Source organism: Spermophilus citellus (genome assembly GCF_964194105.1).
Source record: "Spermophilus citellus genome assembly, chromosome: 10".
NCBI classification, from domain to species: Eukaryota; Metazoa; Chordata; class Mammalia; order Rodentia; family Sciuridae; genus Spermophilus; species Spermophilus citellus.
The window spans coordinates 8,173,332-8,192,046 of NC_138197.1; the positions used below are offsets into that span (position 1 = coordinate 8,173,332).

The 18,715-nt window shown below is 48.8% G+C and overlaps 2 protein-coding genes and 1 long non-coding RNA gene across 3 annotated transcripts; 1 reads left to right on the plus strand and 2 right to left on the minus strand.

The window, feature by feature from the left end:
• Positions 1 to 214: 214 nt before the first annotated feature.
• Positions 215 to 1,661, minus strand: LOC308657851. The gene is made up of 3 exons (XR_014024078.1): positions 1,145 to 1,661; positions 654 to 1,082; positions 215 to 423 (listed from the first exon to the last, which is right to left on the minus strand). It is a non-coding gene; the product is annotated as an uncharacterized lncRNA (long non-coding RNA).
• A 4,009-nt stretch (positions 1,662 to 5,670) lies between these two features.
• LOC308658910 (sterile alpha motif domain-containing protein 10-like) lies at positions 5,671 to 8,952 on the minus strand (the record flags this gene model as incomplete). The annotated part of the gene is made up of 5 exons (XM_081311851.1): positions 5,671 to 5,888; positions 6,032 to 6,172; positions 6,644 to 6,815; positions 6,903 to 7,084; positions 8,862 to 8,952. 5 exons carry the CDS (start codon positions 8,950 to 8,952, stop codon positions 5,866 to 5,868), a joined length of 609 nt encoding a protein of 202 aa, XP_081167977.1. The 3' UTR covers positions 5,671 to 5,865.
• Positions 8,953 to 10,517: 1,565 nt separating this feature from the next.
• Positions 10,518 to 17,859, plus strand: LOC308659015 (pre-mRNA-processing factor 6-like; the record flags this gene model as incomplete). The annotated part of the gene is made up of 5 exons (XM_081312027.1): positions 10,518 to 10,634; positions 12,082 to 12,250; positions 13,719 to 13,837; positions 16,442 to 16,520; positions 17,671 to 17,859. Exons 1-5 carry the CDS (start codon positions 10,564 to 10,566, stop codon positions 17,857 to 17,859), a joined length of 627 nt encoding a protein of 208 aa, XP_081168153.1. The 5' UTR covers positions 10,518 to 10,563.
• Positions 17,860 to 18,715: the final 856 nt, after the last annotated feature.

Below are 18,715 nucleotides of genomic sequence, written 5' to 3' on the forward strand. Positions count from 1 at the left end.
GTGGCGTAACGTAACCCATCAATCAGACAGGCCTATGCCACAAGCACTCCACAGAAACAAGAGAGCCATGAGTACAGGCCACAAACCCCCAGGGCACCAGGAGCTCTGAAGGTGACAGGATGCACATTCTTCAGCTCACTAGCAGGGACACACCTGTGCCAGGACCGCCGACCGCCCCATGCATGCCCCATCAGGCCATTTGCACAGCCTGTATCCTTTAATGTATCCTTCGTAGTGAGGCAGATGAAGCAGAAGCAGATGTTTCCTTGAATTCTGTGAGCCACTCTGGAGATCAATCCTTGTGAGCAGCAGGTGGTGGGACTCCTACTTTAGCACCAGCTGGTCAGAGCTGAGGAGGAGCAGACACAGCCAGGATGCTGCTCTTCCCACTTCTGTCCAGCACTGTTCTAGAATTCCTAAATGCTGCAGTAAGAAATAAAAAGCATAAAGCCCAGGAAGTAAGACACAAACTGTGGCTATGTGCAGAGCAGCTGGGACTGACAAGGGAGCCAGGCAGAGACAAGGGAGAAGAGTCTAACTTTCACCCCACACAGTTGAGCTTTGACAGCAGCAACCAATTAGAAGTTTATTAGATATGTCATTTACAGCAGCACCCAAAGTCACGGATTATTTACGATTAACAAAAGACGTACAAGCTAGTCAGGCACAATGGCGCACACTGCAATTCCAGCAACTCAGGAGGCTGAGGAGAAGGATCCAAATTCAGGTTAGTCTGGGCAACTTAGTGAGACTCTGTCTCGAAGTAAAAACTTAAAAAGGCTGAGAGTGTAGCTTAACAGTAGCGACCCCTGGGTACAATCGCCGGTATCTCTAAATAGGAGGCCTTGCTATTGTTAACGCGTCCTTCTCCTCAAGCAGGTCTACAGAGTGGACATAACCCAGCTCTAATCCCAGCAGGCATTGTGTAGAAATTGATTAACTGATCTAAAAAGCATGTGGAAAGGCAGCAGACCTGGATCCCCACTGCAACACTGGCAGGAAGAGCACAGAGGCAGCAGTCCAAGGCGCGACTGGGCGGGACATGAAGGACTCTGCTCTACTCGGCTGCCACCACAGCAAGTCTGGGTTCGCAGGGCTTTTGTCTGTCTTATTTCACGATGCTGGAAAGCAAGCCCAGAGCCACACAGGCTAAATAACTTCTGCCACTGAACTACGTCCCCAGCAAAACCCCAGTTTTTATTTATTTTTTTAAACATGGGAACAAGATTTGAACCCTTCTAAAAAGATACACAGATGGTTCATGGTACTTGAAAAGATCATCAGTCATTTGGAAATGAAAATAGCGCTACAAGCTGCTGAAAGCCTTGTGTAACAAACAGCAGGGCTGGTCCTGAGCACCACGGACCCAAGGAGTCACCTGCACAGACCCGCACAGCAGAGCCCACCACTTGCTGGGGCCACGCGGACAGCTCCTGTCACCCAGGCTCTGTACTCGACAGTGGGTAATGCAAGGCAATGTCTGGCAGCATGCAAAACACAGGTGAGGCATGTGTCATAGGCAGAAGAGCTGGTCCTGTCTGGGGCACTGGAAGACAGCGTGCAGGACTGGAAGTAGCTCGGGTGAGGTGTGGGAGCCTCAGGACAGCACCACCACAAAGACCAGACACTGCGCTCAGACCACATTCAATTCTCAGAGGCTTTTTTTTTGGGGGGGGGGGAACAGGGATTGAACTCAGGGGCACTCAACCACTGAGCCACACCCCTAGCCCTATATTGTATGTTATTTAGAGACAGGGTCTCACTGAGTTGCTTAGGGCCTTGTTTTTGCTGAGGCTGGCTTTGAACGAGATCCTCCTGCCTCAACCTCCCGAGCCCCTAGGATTACAGGTATGGCCACTGTACCTAGCTCACAGAGGATTTTTCTTCAATAATAAATCAGCCTTAGTACCCTTCTCTTCCTTTCTTTGTATTTAGATGGAACCTTGCTGTCTTGCCCAGGCTGGCCTTGAACTCCAGATGCTCCTGCTGCACCCAGTCTCTAGAGTTGCCGGGACTGAACCTACTACCCACCCTGTTGTAATTTAAAGATCTTTGTACTTGCTAGGCACAGCAGTGCAGGACTGTAATCCCAGTGACTTGGAAGGCTGAGAAAGGAGGGTGCAAGTTTAAGTCCAGCCTCAGCAACTTAGGGAGACCTTGTCTCAAAATAAAAAATAAAGAGAATCGGGGATTTGGCTCAGGGTAGAGCACCCCAGGATCACAACTTTGATCCTCCTGCCTCAGTCTCCTGAGTAGCCAGGATTACAGATATGCATGGGCCACTGCGCCCAGTTATTTTTTGTTGTTGTTGTTTAATATCTTGATTCTATAAGCACATTTTTCTGGAGCTAGTCTATAAGCACATTTTTTTTTTTTTGTGGCAGCACACGCCTCTAATCCCAGAAGCTCAAGAGGCTAAGGCAAGAGGATTGAGAGTTTAGAGCCAGCCTCAGTGATGGTGAGGCGCTAAGCAACTCAGTGAGACCCTGTCTCTAAATAAAATACAAAAAAGGGCTGGGGATGTGGCTCAGTATTTGAATGCCCCTGAGTTCAATCCCTGGTACCCTGCCACATAGTAGCAGTAGTAATAATAATAATAATAAACACATTTTTCTGTTTTTAATTTTTTACAATATTTTACTTTCTGAAGTTTTTCGGTTTTGTTTTGTATTTTGGGAATCCTCCTATCTCAGTCTCCCCAGTCACTGGGATCACAGGTGTGCACCACCACAGCTAGCTTTTATTAAAAATTAAGATGTGGGCTGGGGCTCAGCAGTAGAGTGCTCGCCTAGCAATGCTGGGTTTGATCCTCAGCACCACATAATAAATAAACAAACAAACAAACAAATAAATAAAAGTCCTGGGTCCAACTACAACTTAAATACACACACACACACACACACACACACACACACACCCCAAAACCCAAACCTAAGACATGAAGTGAACCGGGTGGTGGTGTACACCTATAATCTCAGGGACTAGGAAGGAGGAGGCAGGAGGATGGCAAATTCAAAGCTAGCCACAGCAACTGAGTGAGCCCCTGCCTCAAAATAAGAAATAAAAGGGGCTGGGGATGTGTCTTGGTGGTTAAGCACCCCGGGGTTTAATCCCCAGCACCAAAAAAAAGTTTGAAGGCATGAACGCACGCATGGCCAAGCCATTAAGGGTCAAGACCAGGCATCCCCTGCCCACCTCCACATGTGTCCCACTGGAGGTCTTCAGGGCAGTGGTGCAGGCACAGCCCCATCTGTGATGGCAGAGCCTCCTCCAGATGCCTCCTGGGGACCTGCCTGGCCCTGCCAGTGTGTCTGCTGCTCATCAGACTGCAGGCAGGTGGTGTGTGTGGGCATTCCTCTCTGCTAATGAGAACCTCTTAGTGTGGGGTTCGTGTTCTCAGTTCTCGGCTCACAGAGGTCTGCAGGAGCTACTACTGAGCCGTTCTCTGGAACCTTTCTTGGGGTTCTTCTTGCTCCTTGCAGTTCCCTGTCTCTTGCCTCCTCCTCAGCTGTGTCCCCTTGCCGGTTGCTTGCTCAGGAGCTGGCTCTAGAAGTTCCTCAGTACAGTCCGCACAACTCCAGGTTAAACTGGCCGCCACTTCGAGGACAGCTTTGCTGAGGCTTTGGTTTTGGTGGTAGTCTTGGGGATTATTGGCCTTGCACAACAGACAAGTGCTCTGCCACTGAGCTACATCCCAGCCCCAGCCCTGCTGATTTCTGCAACTTCCTCATCCTTGGCAGATCATCCAAGGTCTTGGAGAAACCTCCTGAGTGTCTCCTGCCAGACGCCATCCATACTGCTGGGTGGCATCCCCTCGAGCCCAGGCGAAGTCCTGATACAGCCACAGATGTCCCACTCCTTTCTGAACTGCATGTCTCCTCAGCTGCAATGGCCTGGGCAAAGTTCCTCCTCAAATGGCAGGCCTGCAAAGCTGCCGTAACTCCTTGGTCCACTTTCTGGGTCAAAGGGGTGGCATTTGGAGAAAGAAACAGCCCTCTGGAATTGGGATGAAGATCACTATAAACGGAGGACGTGAGAGAGCATTACCAAGAATTACGGACATCTCGAAAGGTGCCATTTTCCCAACAGCACCTCCCCCCTTGCTGGCAGGGCAGTGGGGAAGCATCTGGGGAGAGGAGCAGGGCCTGCCCGACTTCTCACTGCTCCTGGTGCACTGGTGGCTATGGCTCTTGTGCTGCATTTTGCAGTCCTGGGGCAGGACCCAGGGCACTCTGCACTGAGCTGCACCCCCAGCCCTTCCTGTTTTTCACAGAGACAGAGTCTCACTTACACTGCCCAGGCTGGCCTTGAACTTGTGATCATCCTGCTCAGCCTCCTGAGTGGCTGAGATGACAGGCATACACCACCGCATCTGGTTGTCATTTTACCTTCTTCATTAGCACAGATTAAAGACTTCAAAACCTTAGAATTAGTTTTCTTAGTTTCAATGAACTGCCAGTAACCATATCCAAACTTCAATATTTGAGAAAACATACATCTTCAAACCCAGAGAACAAAAACTTTAATTATGCACCCCAAGGCAGCTTTCTCTTTCTTGAGTAATGCAAATCTGTAAACCTGCAGTGTCTGAGATTCTGAGCCAACAGTATTAAAATGAACTCAAGGATTTCTAGAAAAACCCAGCCAAGGACACTGGAATCACAGGGGTGAGAGGTGAGCGGATGGTCTGAAGGGTGGGAGGGAGACACCAGAACACATAGGGGAGCCTCAGGCGATGCTCATGCCTCCCAGCAGGGGCAAGCCACATGGCCTGAAACCAGAATGACCTGGCCCTGGTTAGACCCCAGCACCACCACCAACAGTGATAAGTAAATGAGTAAAAGCGAGTCCATGAACCAAATCAGATCCTGGGGCAAAGAAAATGTCCCTTGGGATACAGGCTTGCTTGGGGTGAGGCAGCAATGATCTCCTTTTTTTTTTTTAACACTTCTGGTCCCAAGCAGTTTATTTATTTATTTATTTATTTATTTATTTATTTATTTATTTATTTATTTATTAAGAGAGAGAGTGATAGAGGGGGAGAGAGAGAGAGAATTTTTCAATATATTCTCTCTCTCTCTCTCTAAAAAAAAAAAGACATACATGTTCAAGGTTTAGAAACTCCAGTTCCAGTAAGAGCCTGAGCTCTAGGCCTGGAGCATGGGCTAGAGCACACTGACTCCAGCAGGCTCAGGGTGAGGAGTTGCCTGCACAGGGCTGCTGTCCTCACTGTTCTGTGCTCTGTCTTTGGGGCTGAGGCAACCAGGGCCTCTCAGTCTCAGTGCTCATAAATAGATACAGGTTTGGCCAGGGTGGCGATAGAATTAGCAAGGTGCTCTGCATGGGTCCCTGCCTGGCCCTGCTGATGACTGTTACTCTGGACATAGGTTGTGCCTGCTGGGTTCTGGCAGGGGCAGGGAGAAACACAAGTCAAAGGGAGCCAAGGCAGTTTGTCCCACAGTGTGGCTGGCCTGGCAATGCTGTGAGGATATGGAACTGGACAAGTGAACAGAGATGCATGACTCAGGCAAAGGGGGACAGTCACACAGTAAAGGGAACATAAATAAACAGACTCCCTGGGAGTCTGGGGGTCATTTGAACCCCACTCTGGCTCCAGGCAGCTGCCCCACATGTTGCCAGCAGTGCCAGGGATTGGGCTCATGTCCCAGGAGGAGGGGTCACAGATAAGCAGCCCAGGCCATGGCCTGGCTGCCCAACCACAGGTGCTTGAAGGTGGAGGTCTGTCCACTAGGCTGGACTTGGTATCCTGTGGGGTTCGAGAGGGTCTGTGGGGCCAGCTTGTCCTCATCCTTGGCCGTAGGCTCTGGTCACAGTGCTGGGGTCTGGTTCAAGCCTTGGCAGCAGCTAGGATATGTTTCCAAAGGAAGCTGTAGGATGCATGGAAGTAAGGGAGAGGCAGGTCCCTGCCACATCCCAGGATGGCCCTTACTAGGGCTCCCAAGCACCCTCCTGCTTTCAAGCCACTTACCTGTACTCTCAGTGCCCCCCCATGCTGGCTCCTCCCACTGACCTTGGCTGAGCAGCTGCAGGCTCCGACCCTCCTCTCGCACCTGCAGGCAGAGCACCTGTTGCAGCACCTCTTGCCTTTGGGCCTCCTGCACCAGCCCCATCCTCTGTAGCTTCTCTGCATTTAGCCACAGAAGAGCTCGGCCTGAAGGAGGGAAGAGGGTCCAACAGAGGCTATCAGAGGCTGAGGCAGATCACAAGTTCCTGGTCAGCCGGGATAACTTAGCCAGACTTTGTCTCACAATAAAAAATAAAAAGGGCTGGGATGTAGCTCAGTGGTAGGGCATTTTAGGGCTCAATTCCCAGTACCAAAGACAAAGACACACACAGACACAGAATGAAAGGAAAAGAAAGAAAGAAAGGGCACAGGGAGTCTCAGAGAAAGATTCAGAGAGAATTGGAGGGAGAAGCAGAGAGAGAATCATGATAAGCAGCAGATGGAGGCCAAGTGGAAGATGTCAGAAGACAGTGCAGATACAGAGACTCCGAGGACCCCAGGGAAGGTTGCCTCAGAGGAGCACCGACAGGTGGAGAAACAACTGCAGACTGCAGGCACTTGGTAGGGGAGGAGGCTCTTTGGGCATCCAGCTCCTGTCCTGCCCAGACTCCACCATACCAGTGATGGCATGCTGGGAGAAGGCCTCGACGTAGACGAGGTAGTTGTGGGGACAGTGTTTCTTAAGCCACTTGCAGACGTCCTGCTGGCTCCAGAGGACCACAGGCCGCGTCAGGCCACTCAGCGAGGGGCTTGTGTGGTACAGGCCATAGTGGTCAGAGTACAGCCGGCCCTGTAGGGGAAGTGGGTGACAGATAGAGGGAGGGTGGCAGAGCAGGGAAGGTAGGGACTGAGGTGGGTGGGGTAGGTGGGTGGGTACCTGGGGGGTCTCTGTGCCAGGCTGCTGCAGGAGTTTGATCGGCCTGCTGCTGGAAGCCCTCTGGCTACGGGAATCATGCCATGTGAGGCTGGTGCCTGGCGTCCGAGGCAGGTGGCAGGGGATACTTTCGGCTGACACTGTGTGCTCCAGGAGAGTCCGGCAGAAGCTGAAGTGAGCAGTGGCTGTGTGCAGGGGTGCCTGGTCAGAGTGGTCAGGAGCAGGCCCAAAGGCTCTTTCCCCAAGAGCCACTTCCTTGCCTAACCTATTTCCCCTCTACCAAAGAGGGAGCCAATTCCTCAAGGAGGACAAATCAAGTCCCCAAAGGCAGAAGAATATGTGCAAAATAAGGATCCTCCTCCCTAGCCCCAAGATGGAGAGCTGAGAATACCGCTTCCCTTGCAAGCCTGCAGCCCTCACACTGACAGTCAGGATGGGTTCTGCTAGATTGGAGGACATGCCTCCCAGGGAGCCTTAGACCTATAACCAGGTGAGGGGCGATCCCAGGACCACCTTGACCTTATGCACACAAGCCTCATACATGTCACATAGACCAGCATACACACAGGACATATCTTTGAGGAAAAAGCCTGGCTCCTGTATCATTGGAGGCACTCTGTGGAGAAGTCTGGTTAAGGTTCCTGCCTGCCCATCGCCACTGAAGGCACCCAGTTTATACAGCCATATCTGGCATTTGAGGCTTGTCCCCTGCCTGGCTGAGCTCACCAACTATGACTCATGGTCAAAAAGGCCTGAACTGGGAAAGCCGGCAACTGGGACTCCCAGGCTTTCCTGCTCTGCTGCTTCCACAGGGCCCAACCAGGACAACAGTGTGACTGGCAGGTGCTCACCAGAAATGGCTGGTCAGCACAGCCCTCTTCCCACACCAACTTTGATACATCCTATGTTTTACTGTTACAACCACCTCTGGGGTCACTGCTGACAGAAGTCTGGGGAGGGTGACTAGTCTTGATAGGACCTCTCCCACCTGGGGTGGGATCCCTAAGGCACATGAGGGGCTCCATAAATGTGGCAAATGGTGTCTTGGGGAGGGGAGAAAGGAAGGTGGGCTCAGGCTCTCCTAAATCTCTGCACACATCCAGGCCCTGGGTGGGCAGGCAGAATGAGATTCCCAGGGCCCACCCCAAGGTGTAGCATGAGATCCTCTTTCCTTGATAGCCATCCCCTCTACACTGGGGCAGGGTTTGGTGGTGTCAAGGAGGTATAAGTAATGGGTGTACCCATTCTACTGAAACCTTGGTAAGACTCCTGAGGCTTAGCTTCTTCCTCCCCCATTTTTGGAATTTTGAACTGGACCCTTGGTGACTTTAAATTTGAGGCCTAAGGACAGACAGCAGGTGTGTGGCTACTGCCCCAAAGTGATGTCTAGTACATGGGGAAAGATTGATTCTGAACCTGCACCTTCCAGGAGGCAGGCCAGGTCGTCTCAGGTTTCCACAGGGCCTTTGCCCTAGGGTAGGAGTAGCTCTGGGGAACCAGTCCAACGCCTCTGCAGGCACTGCACCTGCCCGGCCAGCGGAGCCCCGCCCATTTCCTGCTGGCAGTACAGAAGGATCGGTTCCTCCCGGCCCCAACATCAATTCCAAAAGGAAATTTGGGGTTGTGATCTCAACCCCTTGTCGACCCCACTGCCGGGGCTGGGGAGGGTTTTCTACGCATTCGGAAGGAAGGGGTGACCCCAGTGTGCCTCCAGCATGGACACAGAAGCCCTGGCCTGTCATCCCCCACCCCAAGCCAAAGGTGCGGCGATATCAAAGGCCTGAGGTTGGCCAACCAATCCCCCGCGGAGCAGGACAAAGGCCACCGCACCCCGTTAGGTCAGATCGCCCCCCTCCGTAGTTGCCGATGCTGGAAGCCCGCAGGGTCCAGCCCCCCACCCCTTTGCCTCTTGGACCCGTGTCCCGCAGCCCCGCGACATTCCTGCTTCCCAGTCCAGCTCACCATCCACATCGCGGCGCTCCCCTAAGGCAGCGCGCACAGCCCCAGCGCGGCCTCGCGGGAGGCTCAGCTTGGACCTCAGCTCGGTGAACATGGGGCCGGCGGGTGCCGGGCCCGCGCACACGCCCCTCACTGAGTGCAGGGCGGCCAATGTGACCGGCGGGTAACGCGCGTTGCCGTCCCACCCCGCCCCGCCCGCGCCGGCCCCGAGCCCGAGCCGGTCCCTGTGGCCGGCGAGTCTGCGGGCGCGCCCCGGGAGCTCGGAGGTGTGTCGGCGGCGCGCGGGCTGCTTTTGCGGAGGGTGTCCGCCAGGGTTAAGGGCTTCCGTTCTCACCTGGGCACTGACCACTTGCTGAAGGTCCTCTGAGGCAGGCAAGCGAAGAGCTGTGGGTCTCCTATGTGTTGGGGGATTCAGGACCCCCTACCTACTCTTGGTGTTTTCTATCCGCGGAGGTCCTGGCCAAGGAGAGACGAACACTTCGCGCTCTCCAATCTCGTGAATTGGCTGCCCAGCCTCGGTACTAGGGAGTAAAATCAGGGTCAAGCTCCCTACCACTGGATTACACCCCAGCCCTTTTAATACTTGGATTTTGTTTTTGGACTGGGGAGGTAGCTTAGGGGTTCAGGTTGTCCTGGAACTGATGATCCTCCTTCTGCCTATGAGTAGCTGGAATTACAAGGGGTGCATACCGCCCTAGGCTACTGACTTTCTTTAGCGGGGCACACTCAGAGGTTTCTCCCTCAAATGCGCTCTTGCTTGCCCAGAGAAGCCAGGTTGACCCTCACCCCAATCACATCTGTAGACTTCCTTGTGGCTCTCCTCTTCCCTGTGTAACCAATCTCTGAATCTGGCTCTGAACTCTATAACCGAAAATGGGGTTGGCTGGGGAGGTTGGAAAGGAGCTCCAAGGACTGACAGTCAGGGCTGAAGTGTTTGCTCTAGAACCGCACTGAGAAGGGCTAACTGTGTTTGCCAGGTCCAGCAAAAGGCCAGGTTGCCACCAGCAGTTTTTGCCTGTTGTGCCCAAGAGCCTGAGTGCTCTCCCCTGGTGTTGGTAGGGTTGGTGTCTCGTAGCAGGGGCAGAGTTGCACTGGATAGGCAAAAATGTGTGCAGAGGAGTGGGGTGCATCAATCCAAGGCAAGGGCACAGAGGAGTCCACACTTTTGTGACGCCAGCCTACACACAGGGAGAGGTGCATTCACTTCTTTTCCTCAGCCTTGCAGGACTGCGGACGTTCAGGCCACCCCCGGCCGGGCAGGACCACAGGGGACGGTGCCCTAGGGTGGCCCAGGACCCGGGCGCGAAGCGCGCCCGCTGTTCCCCACCAGCTCTGCACAGCAGGACAGGTGCGACGGGATCTGCGAGGGGCAGGATGGCCCCAGGGACCGCGCCCGGGCCCCGCACTCACAGGACGCGGAGCGCGGGCGGTCCTGATCTCTCGGGGCCGCCCACGCCGCCCCGCGCCACAGGCAGACTCTCGGGAGCCCGCGGCCGCCGCAGGCGCGCCCCGCAACCGCAACCGGAAGCGCTGCGGCATGGACTTCCGCCCGAGAGTCAGGAGGGCGGGGCCGCGCGCTTTGCTTCCGGGACGCGGGTGACGTGACGGACGCCACGCTTCCTGCGGCAGTGACCGAGACGTCTGCGGTGTTTTGCGCCCGGAGGCTGCTTTTTTGCTCTGCTCCGCCGCGGGCACCTCCGCTGCCATGAACAACAAGAAGAAGCCATTCCTGGGCATGCCCGCGCCCCTCGGCTACGTGCCGGGGCTGGGCCGGGGGTGAGGCCTGGGGCGGCGCGCGGGGCGTGGGGCGCGGGAGGGGGTCCCGGAGGAGGACCGTGCTGGCTGCCCGCGTTTCTCCCTGGACGCAGGACGAGGAAGATGCACCGAAAATAAATTAGGGTCCGCCGCCAGTCTGCAGCCTGCTGGACGGTCTGATTTAATCCGTGTAGGTCGCAGACCTGGCCGTGAGCCTTGCCTGCCACTAGGAGCTGTGACTTGAGACTTAACCACCCCGGGCCCTGAGCCCGCGTTTTGGTGTCTAAAATGGATATTGACGGCATGCAAGTCAACCGTGAGGAGTAGATAAGGTCCTGATGTGAAGTAGGAGCACGTTAGCCCTTCCTTGCTTTAAGCACGACTGATCTTTTCTATTTAGTATTGGTCACTTTAGGTTGTCTGTTCAGTCTCAGCTCCTGGGGGCAGGCGGGCTGGTGCCTGGGTGACCCATGCCTGCCTCACAGATGACCACCGTTACTTATTGGATAAATAAGCAGTTCTTAGAGTTCTTCTTGGTTATCTGAAGCAAAAAGTGGGTCTCATTTGGTAGTGGTATCAAAAACTGCCCCAGGGGCACACAGAACACAGGTGTGTCACCATTTTCAGAGGGCCAGCAGTTTATCAGAGGAAGTTTGATGCTTGTATAACTAAGTATATGAAGAGGAACAGATTTAGAACGTGGGGATTCCAGAGATTAGAAAAAGGTAGATTTGAATGTATCAGATGTGGCAGAACTAGAAGAGAAACTGGCATTTTGTGTGTAGGCAGTTAAAGGGTTAAAAAATGGAAGGATCAAAGGAAAACCAGGGGACAGCAAGGAGACCAAAGTGAGTGAAATGGAGCTGTAGGAGGTCAAAGAGGCCTGTAGGCTTCAGAGAGCCTGTGATACCAAAGAATGCCTCAGTCAGAACTGTGTTTTGGGAAGAATCATCTGGTAGAGCAATACAAAGATTAGGAGTAAGTATGGCCAGCTGGTTTGCCAGTTGTGGTGTAATTTGAGGAGGGGGGGATTTGGAGGTAGGATCAGTAGTACTTGAGGGTGGTTGGGGTGGAGAAGACTGAAGAGGGAGGTTAAGATGATGTTTTGATGCCTGGGACTACACTGCTGCTATTAACAGCAGGGACAGCTGAGAGTAGCTGCAGGATCCAGAGAAGGCCTTGGTTTGACCTAGTTGGATGGGAGTGCTCAGCGGGCTGTTGGAAATGTGAGGCTGGGACTTGGGAGGAGTGAGATCTGAGACCTGGTAATTCACATGGAGGAGAAAGGGACAAACCTTGGAGTGATGGTGGGGGTTGGGGTGGAAACATAAGGCAAGCAGAGATCAGTGGTGCTCAGCATGGTTAGAAAGCATGGTTTACTGCCAGCAGAATGTTTGGAAATTCTCAGAGGTGTTAGAAAAAGAGATGTTACTATAGGACCATTTAGGTAATGGGCATCTTCCTGCAGTGCCACTGGTTTCACCACCCGGTCAGACATTGGGCCGGCCCGGCATGCGAATGATCCTGTGGATGATCGCCATGCACCACCAGGCAAGAGAACAGTGGGGGACCAGATGAAGAAAAACCAGGCAGCTGATGATGATGATGAAGATCTGAACGACACCAACTATGATGAGGTGACTTTTGTGGGGCTTCTGTGCTGCCTTCCGCCAGTCAGAAGGGCTGACTGGCTTCCATGATGAGGTGCTCCGATTCATAGATTCCTTTAACTGTGTGAGAAGGGAACAGTAAAAACAGACATGAGCCTCTTTTTCATATTTTCAGAAGAGATGTACTTACAAATGTCTGAATGTCCTATTGGTACATTGCCCTGCTGGTCATTAATGATGGTGTTGGTGTTTACTTGATCTGGCTTCAGTGCCTGCCCCTTAGCTCGTGGTTCAGTTGAGTTTTTCTAGATGGCTTCTTTTTTTTTTTTTTAAATATTTATTTTTTAGTTATCGGCGGACATAACATCTTTGTTTTATGTGGTGCTGAGCATCGAACCCGGGCCGCACGCATGCCAGGCGAGCGCGCTACTGCTTGAGCCACATCCCCAGCCCTCTAGATGGCTTCTAATAAGTGATGTCTTTCCTCCTATGAAAATATTTTTTTTTAAGATGGATGTGATTTTTTTTTTAATTTTTTAAATATTTATTTATTTTTTTTAGTTATTGGCGGACACAACATCTTTGTTTGTATGTGGTGCTGAGGATCGAACCCAGGCCGCACGCATGCCAGGCGAGCGCGCTACCGCTTGAGCCACATCCCCAGCCCTGGATGTGATTTTTTTTTATACCTTTATTTTGTTTATTTATTTTTATGTGGTGCTGAGGATTGAACCTAGTGCCTTGCACATGCTAGGCAAGCACTCTACCACTGAGCCATAGCTCCAGCTCCTAGGAAAATAATTTTTATGGAACTTTAACTTTGAAATCAGTCTTTTCTTTTTTCCTCCTTCCTTCCCTCCTTTCCTTCCTTCTCCAGGGGTGCTCTACCACTAAGCAACATTCCTAACCCTTTTTATTTTTTTGAGACAAGGTTTTACTGTTGCCAAGGCTGGCGTTGACCTTGTTATACTCCTGCCTTAGCCTCTTGTGTCACTGGGATTATAGGAGTGTACTACTGTGCTTGGCAGAAATAATTTTAAACTTTTAGGTTCTTGCTAAAATAGTACCAACAGAAGTAAAAAAAAAAAAAAGTTCCTAAAACTCTTCACTAAGCTCCTTTTCATCCATGTTCCATTATCTTAATACAGCTACTGAGACCTGGAAATTAATGGTGGCCCCATAGTGCTCACTCATCTACAGCTCTTGTTTGAATTGTACACTGTTTCCATAAATGTCCTTTTCCTGGCATGGGACCCGTTCCAGGATTCCCCATCACATTTAGTCTTTTTAGTCTCTTCCAGCTAGACCAGCTCCTCTGTCTCTCACGCCCTTGGCACTTGAAGAGTATTGATCAGTTGGCTATAGATTGGCTCTCAATTTGGGTTTGTCCTATAAAAAGCAGTTGGCAAGTAATTTACATCTGAAAAGTCCTTTGAGTTGGTGGGATTATGTTCAAGGGAGCACTGACTCTTTTAATATATTGTTTGGTTCTTAGTTTAATGGCTATGCTGGGAGCCTCTTTTCCAGTGGGCCCTATGAGAAAGATGATGAGGAAGCGGATGCTATTTATGCAGCACTGGATAAAAGGATGGATGAAAGAAGAAAAGAAAGAAGGTAAATTAATGCTGTTTTTATCTGACAGAATAAGTTTTGCACTGACTTTAGACTAAGAGAAGAGTTGTAGGATTAGTATGTATCAGCTTAGCTTCAAGGCAGCATGGGTCTTGGTCTGGGTCAGCTGGGTCTGGGGGCTACAGTGAAGCTTAAGAACTCTATAGCCTGAATACCCCTCAAATCAGAATTTGGGGTATTACTTTGACTAGACATTAGAGTTATCCATGAAATGGAGAGTGATGTTGATTAACCCATGTTAAATAATTTGAAAATGAATATACAGATTTTATGGTAGTTGTGGTTTGGAAACTTGTTCCACATGTCAGTGTTGTATGTGGCTATAGGGTTGGGAGTGATTTAACCAAGTTGGGCTGGTGGGAGGTGCAGACATCAGGAAGTCTATGAGAAGCAGGCTTTGGATAGAGGTTCCTATGGTGCCAACTCAGGCAAGCTCTGTCCTTGGTACCTGTTGGAGAGGAGACTTTCTCTGCAGGCCTCTGAGGTGGGTGTTCTGCATCTCTGTTGTTGATGTTACTCCAGTGTACCAATTGATGTGGCAGCTTTCTGAATCCTTTGTCCTTATTCTGGGGAACTTAGTGAAGTAAACATAAGATGCTACAATGTATAAAAAGGCATTATATTGGTTTGCAAGTTTCTAATTTATTGTAATAGGAAGTTACATTTTTACCTGTGTTTGGTGGTACATGCCAGTAATCCTAGGTGCATGGGAGGCTGAGGCAGGAAGATCATAAATTCAGGGCTAGCCTGGGCAACTTAATGAGACCTTGTCTCAAATTAAAAAGGATTGGGGGGTGTAGCTCAGCTGTAGATTGTTTGCCTAGCTTGGGTTCAATACCTAGTGCAAGGGTAAAAACAAACAAACAAAAAACCCCAAATTTCTTATTATAGAGGATTAGAAAAATGAGATGAAGTATGTTTCTTTATAAGCCCAGAAAGTAACTATTAATACTTCTTTTTTCTCTTTCTATTGCTTTTTGTTTTTGGTGGTGCTGGGGATCAAAACCAGGGGTTTGCACATGCTAGGTAAGCACTCTGCCACTAAGCTGCACCCCTTGCCTTTTTTGTTGTTTTTCTTTCTTTCTCTCTCTTTTTCCCCCCCAGTACTGGTGATGGAACCCAGGGCATCACACATGCAAGGCAGGAACTCTACTGCTGAGCCACATCCCTAGCCCTTTTAAAATTTTTGTTTTGGGATAGGGCCTCGCTAAGTTGCCTAGGCAGGGCAACTAGCTTTGGGGCTGGTCTCGAACTTGCATTTCTACTGACTTAGCCTCTTGAGTAGCCAGGATTACAGGGTTCTGCCACCATGCCCTGCTCCTTCAGTCCATTTATCAGATTACATATAAATTCCTACCAATTTATGTTCCTACCAAAGGATGTTTTCCTTTTTCTTTATAGAGGAAAATTTAAATCTCATTTTAAAAAGTTGTAGCTAGTTGGTTCATATCAACTCCTGGTAGATTGATTTGGTTTGTCTAAGCTTAGTTCTAAATGATACATAGCCCTGTGTCCCTGAAAAAGTTACGTGGATGGTGATACAAACCATCTGAACTGGCAGATGGGGCGAGATAAGTTGAGGGCTTTATATATATAGGGACCTCTCATAGTTTTCAGTTTTGCTTTTGAGTTGAACATTCATAGGCTGGCCTTAGGGAATTTGTGAATTTTAAAGCAGTGAATATACTTGTGTTCAAATGGAAGAATTTATAGATGGTTGCCCTCTAAAAAGGTTTGACTCATGCTGTTCAACATTACAGATGGTATGAAAGCAGTAAGCATTCAATAGAAACTGTAGTTTGAATTTAAATCTTTTCTAGAGCTAGCGATAGGTGGCAAGATACTTTCTTGTGATGCTGAGCAGCTCCTGGTCATCCATGCAATCTAAGGAATGACGCCTAGCGCTCTGTGGTGTGTTCTGCAAAGCTCATGTGTTTGGTAGAGTAGGGGTATTACACACTTTTTTTTGCATAGGCAGGTTTATTTAGGAAGGTAGATAGACTTTCAAGGGAGAGTGCGGGCTATCTTGAGAATGAGAAGCACCCATTTACATGGATTTTGACTTGGGAAATTTTCAGCTTGTGATGGGTTTATTGCTACAGAACTCCATTGTAACTCAAGCAACTGTATATCAAAGTAAGATAACTTCTTTTAATTTTATCAAATTTCTGCCTATTTTCATTTGGTAGATAGTTGAATTATTATGTATATAAATGTTTCCATAGTTGCCTTAATATACACTTGACTAAGCAGCTTAGTATGAAAGTATTCTTTTTTGGTGATTTAATTAGGGTATATAACTAGCCAGCTTTGTTTTGGAATGGACACAGTGTTTCTTTCTTTCTTTTTTGAGGGGGGGGTACCAGAGATTGAACTCAGGCATGAGTTCAATCTTTAGTTCAACCCCTAAGCCGCATCCTAAGCCCTATTTTGTATTTTATTTATTTAGAGACAGGATCTCACTGAGTTGCTTTTGCTGAGGTTGGCTTTGAACTTGTGATCCTCCTGTCTCAGCCTCCCAAGCTGCTGGGATTACAGACATGGGCCCCTAATATTTCTAATGCAGGTACATATTTTATTTCATAGAGAGCAAAGGGAGAAAGAAGAGATTGAGAAGTACCGGATGGTACGCCCTAAAATTCAGCAGCAGTTTTCAGATCTCAAAGTAAGCAGGTGGTGTGGCATGCTGTTTCTTTCTTCTTCTTTTTTTTTTTGTAGTGCTGGGAATTGAACCCAGGGCCTCATGTCTGATCTAGGTAAGCTCTCTGCCATAGCCACACCACATCCTCCACCCCTTTTTTGGTAACAGTCTTGTTACATTGCCCAGACTGGTGTCTTTAACTCCTCTCAGCCTCCTGCGTGCTGGGGCTTCAGGTGCCTGTGCCTGGCTGGTGTGTTTCTGATATACCTAGCCTGAGCAAAGGGCCTGGCTGCTTTGCTGTGGAGTTGATGAGATTTTACTAACTGTGCTTTACTTAATTGCTTAGAAGGTTTGTACTTTAGTACATTTAATTATGTGTATGTTTAAAAAACAAAACACCTTTCCTTCACCTATTGCAAAAGGTGGGAACAGTAAACTTATTTTCGTGTAATTTTAACTTCATTTGAATGTAAGATTTTCTTTTTTAAAAAAATTTTTTTAGTTGTAGATGGACACAATACTTTTTGTAAAAAAATTTTTAGTTGTTGTTGGGCCTTTATTTTATTTATTTGTATGTGATGCTGAGAATCGAACCCAGTGCATCACACATGCTAGGCAAGCACACTACCACTGAGCTACAACCCCAGCCCCAACAATACCTTTATTTTATTATTCATCTTGTGAGGTGCTGAGGATCAAACCCAGTGCCTCACATGTGCGAGGCAAGTATTCTGCCACGGAGCCACAACCCCAGCCCTGTAAATAAGGTTTTCTAAACTCTGCCTGTTGGGCTCCCCACTGCCTCCCAGTATTGGGGATCAAACCCAGGGGTGCTCTAACACTAAGTTACATCCTAGCCCCTTTCTTATTTTGAGGCAGGGTCTCCCTAAGTTACCCAGGCTGGCCTGGAACTTTTGATTTTTTTACCTCAGCCTCCTGAGTTGCTGGGATTATAGGTGTGCACCATTGTACCTATGCTTTGATAGAATAATTTATATTTTAATTCCATAGAACAGATCCAATAAATGGATTTCTCTTAAGTGTAGTAGAAGGCCATTTCTGCATCAAAGTCCTCTCTAAGGCCTGCTGCTCCGCAGGTTGTAGGAGGGTGAGTGTAGCTCTGCCTGAGCCATGAACTTCTGTTGATGATTCATGCTTTGGACTGTGTTTCCAGAGGAAGCTGGCAGAGGTCACAGAGGAAGAGTGGCTAAGCATCCCAGAAGTTGGTGATGCAAGAAACAAACGCCAACGGAATCCACGTTATGAGAAGCTGACCCCTGTTCCTGATAGTTTTTTTGCAAAGCATTTACAGACTGGGGAAAACCATACTTCTGTGGATCCCCGGCAAACTGTGAGCATCTGAAAAGAAGGCAAATGGGGTGCTCATGAACCAGTGACATCTCCATGTTGGTGGTACAGATTTAATTTTCACAGGAGAATTATAACATATTTTTGCTGATTTCTGGACTAATTTATTTTATTTTAGGTTCATAAAATTTTCAACGAATGCCAAGATGGAATTTCCTTAGAAAACACTAAACAATCATCTGGGCACCAGCCTCAATATTTTCTAATTATAAAATCTAATTTATATATGTAATAATTTTTATGCAAATAGTATCTTATTACTATCTTGAAAACTTAATTTTTTAGAAGTTTACACACTTCTCTTGATTTTTCTAAAAATCATGAAATCACTTAGTACCTATAGATGAGAAGCCATTCCCTTTATTCTTTTTTTTTTTTTTTTTTTAAGAGAGAGTGAGAGAGGAGAGAGAGTGAGAGAGAGAGAGAGAGAGAATTTTTAATATTTATTTTTTAGTTCTCGGCGGACACAACATCTTTGTTGGTATGTGGTGCTGAGGATCGAACCCGGGCCGCACGCATGCCAGGCGAGCGCGCTACCGCTTGAGCCACATCCCCAGCCCCTATTCTTTATACATATTCATTATTTTCATTAAAAATAAAACCAAGTAAAATAACATTTGCAGATTTTAAAATGTTTTGTTAATATATTTACAGAGGGTAGATTTCTAACTTAAACCGTCTATCTGGTCTTTCTTTTAACTTAGTGTTATATCACTATTTTTGACTTTCAAAAAAATAAACCAATGTACACATAGAGGTTTAACAGTTTAAATTTAAGAAAAATGTCATTCACGCAGTAATACTAGTAAAAAGATGGTATCAAATATTCAAGTAGTGATCCTGAATATATT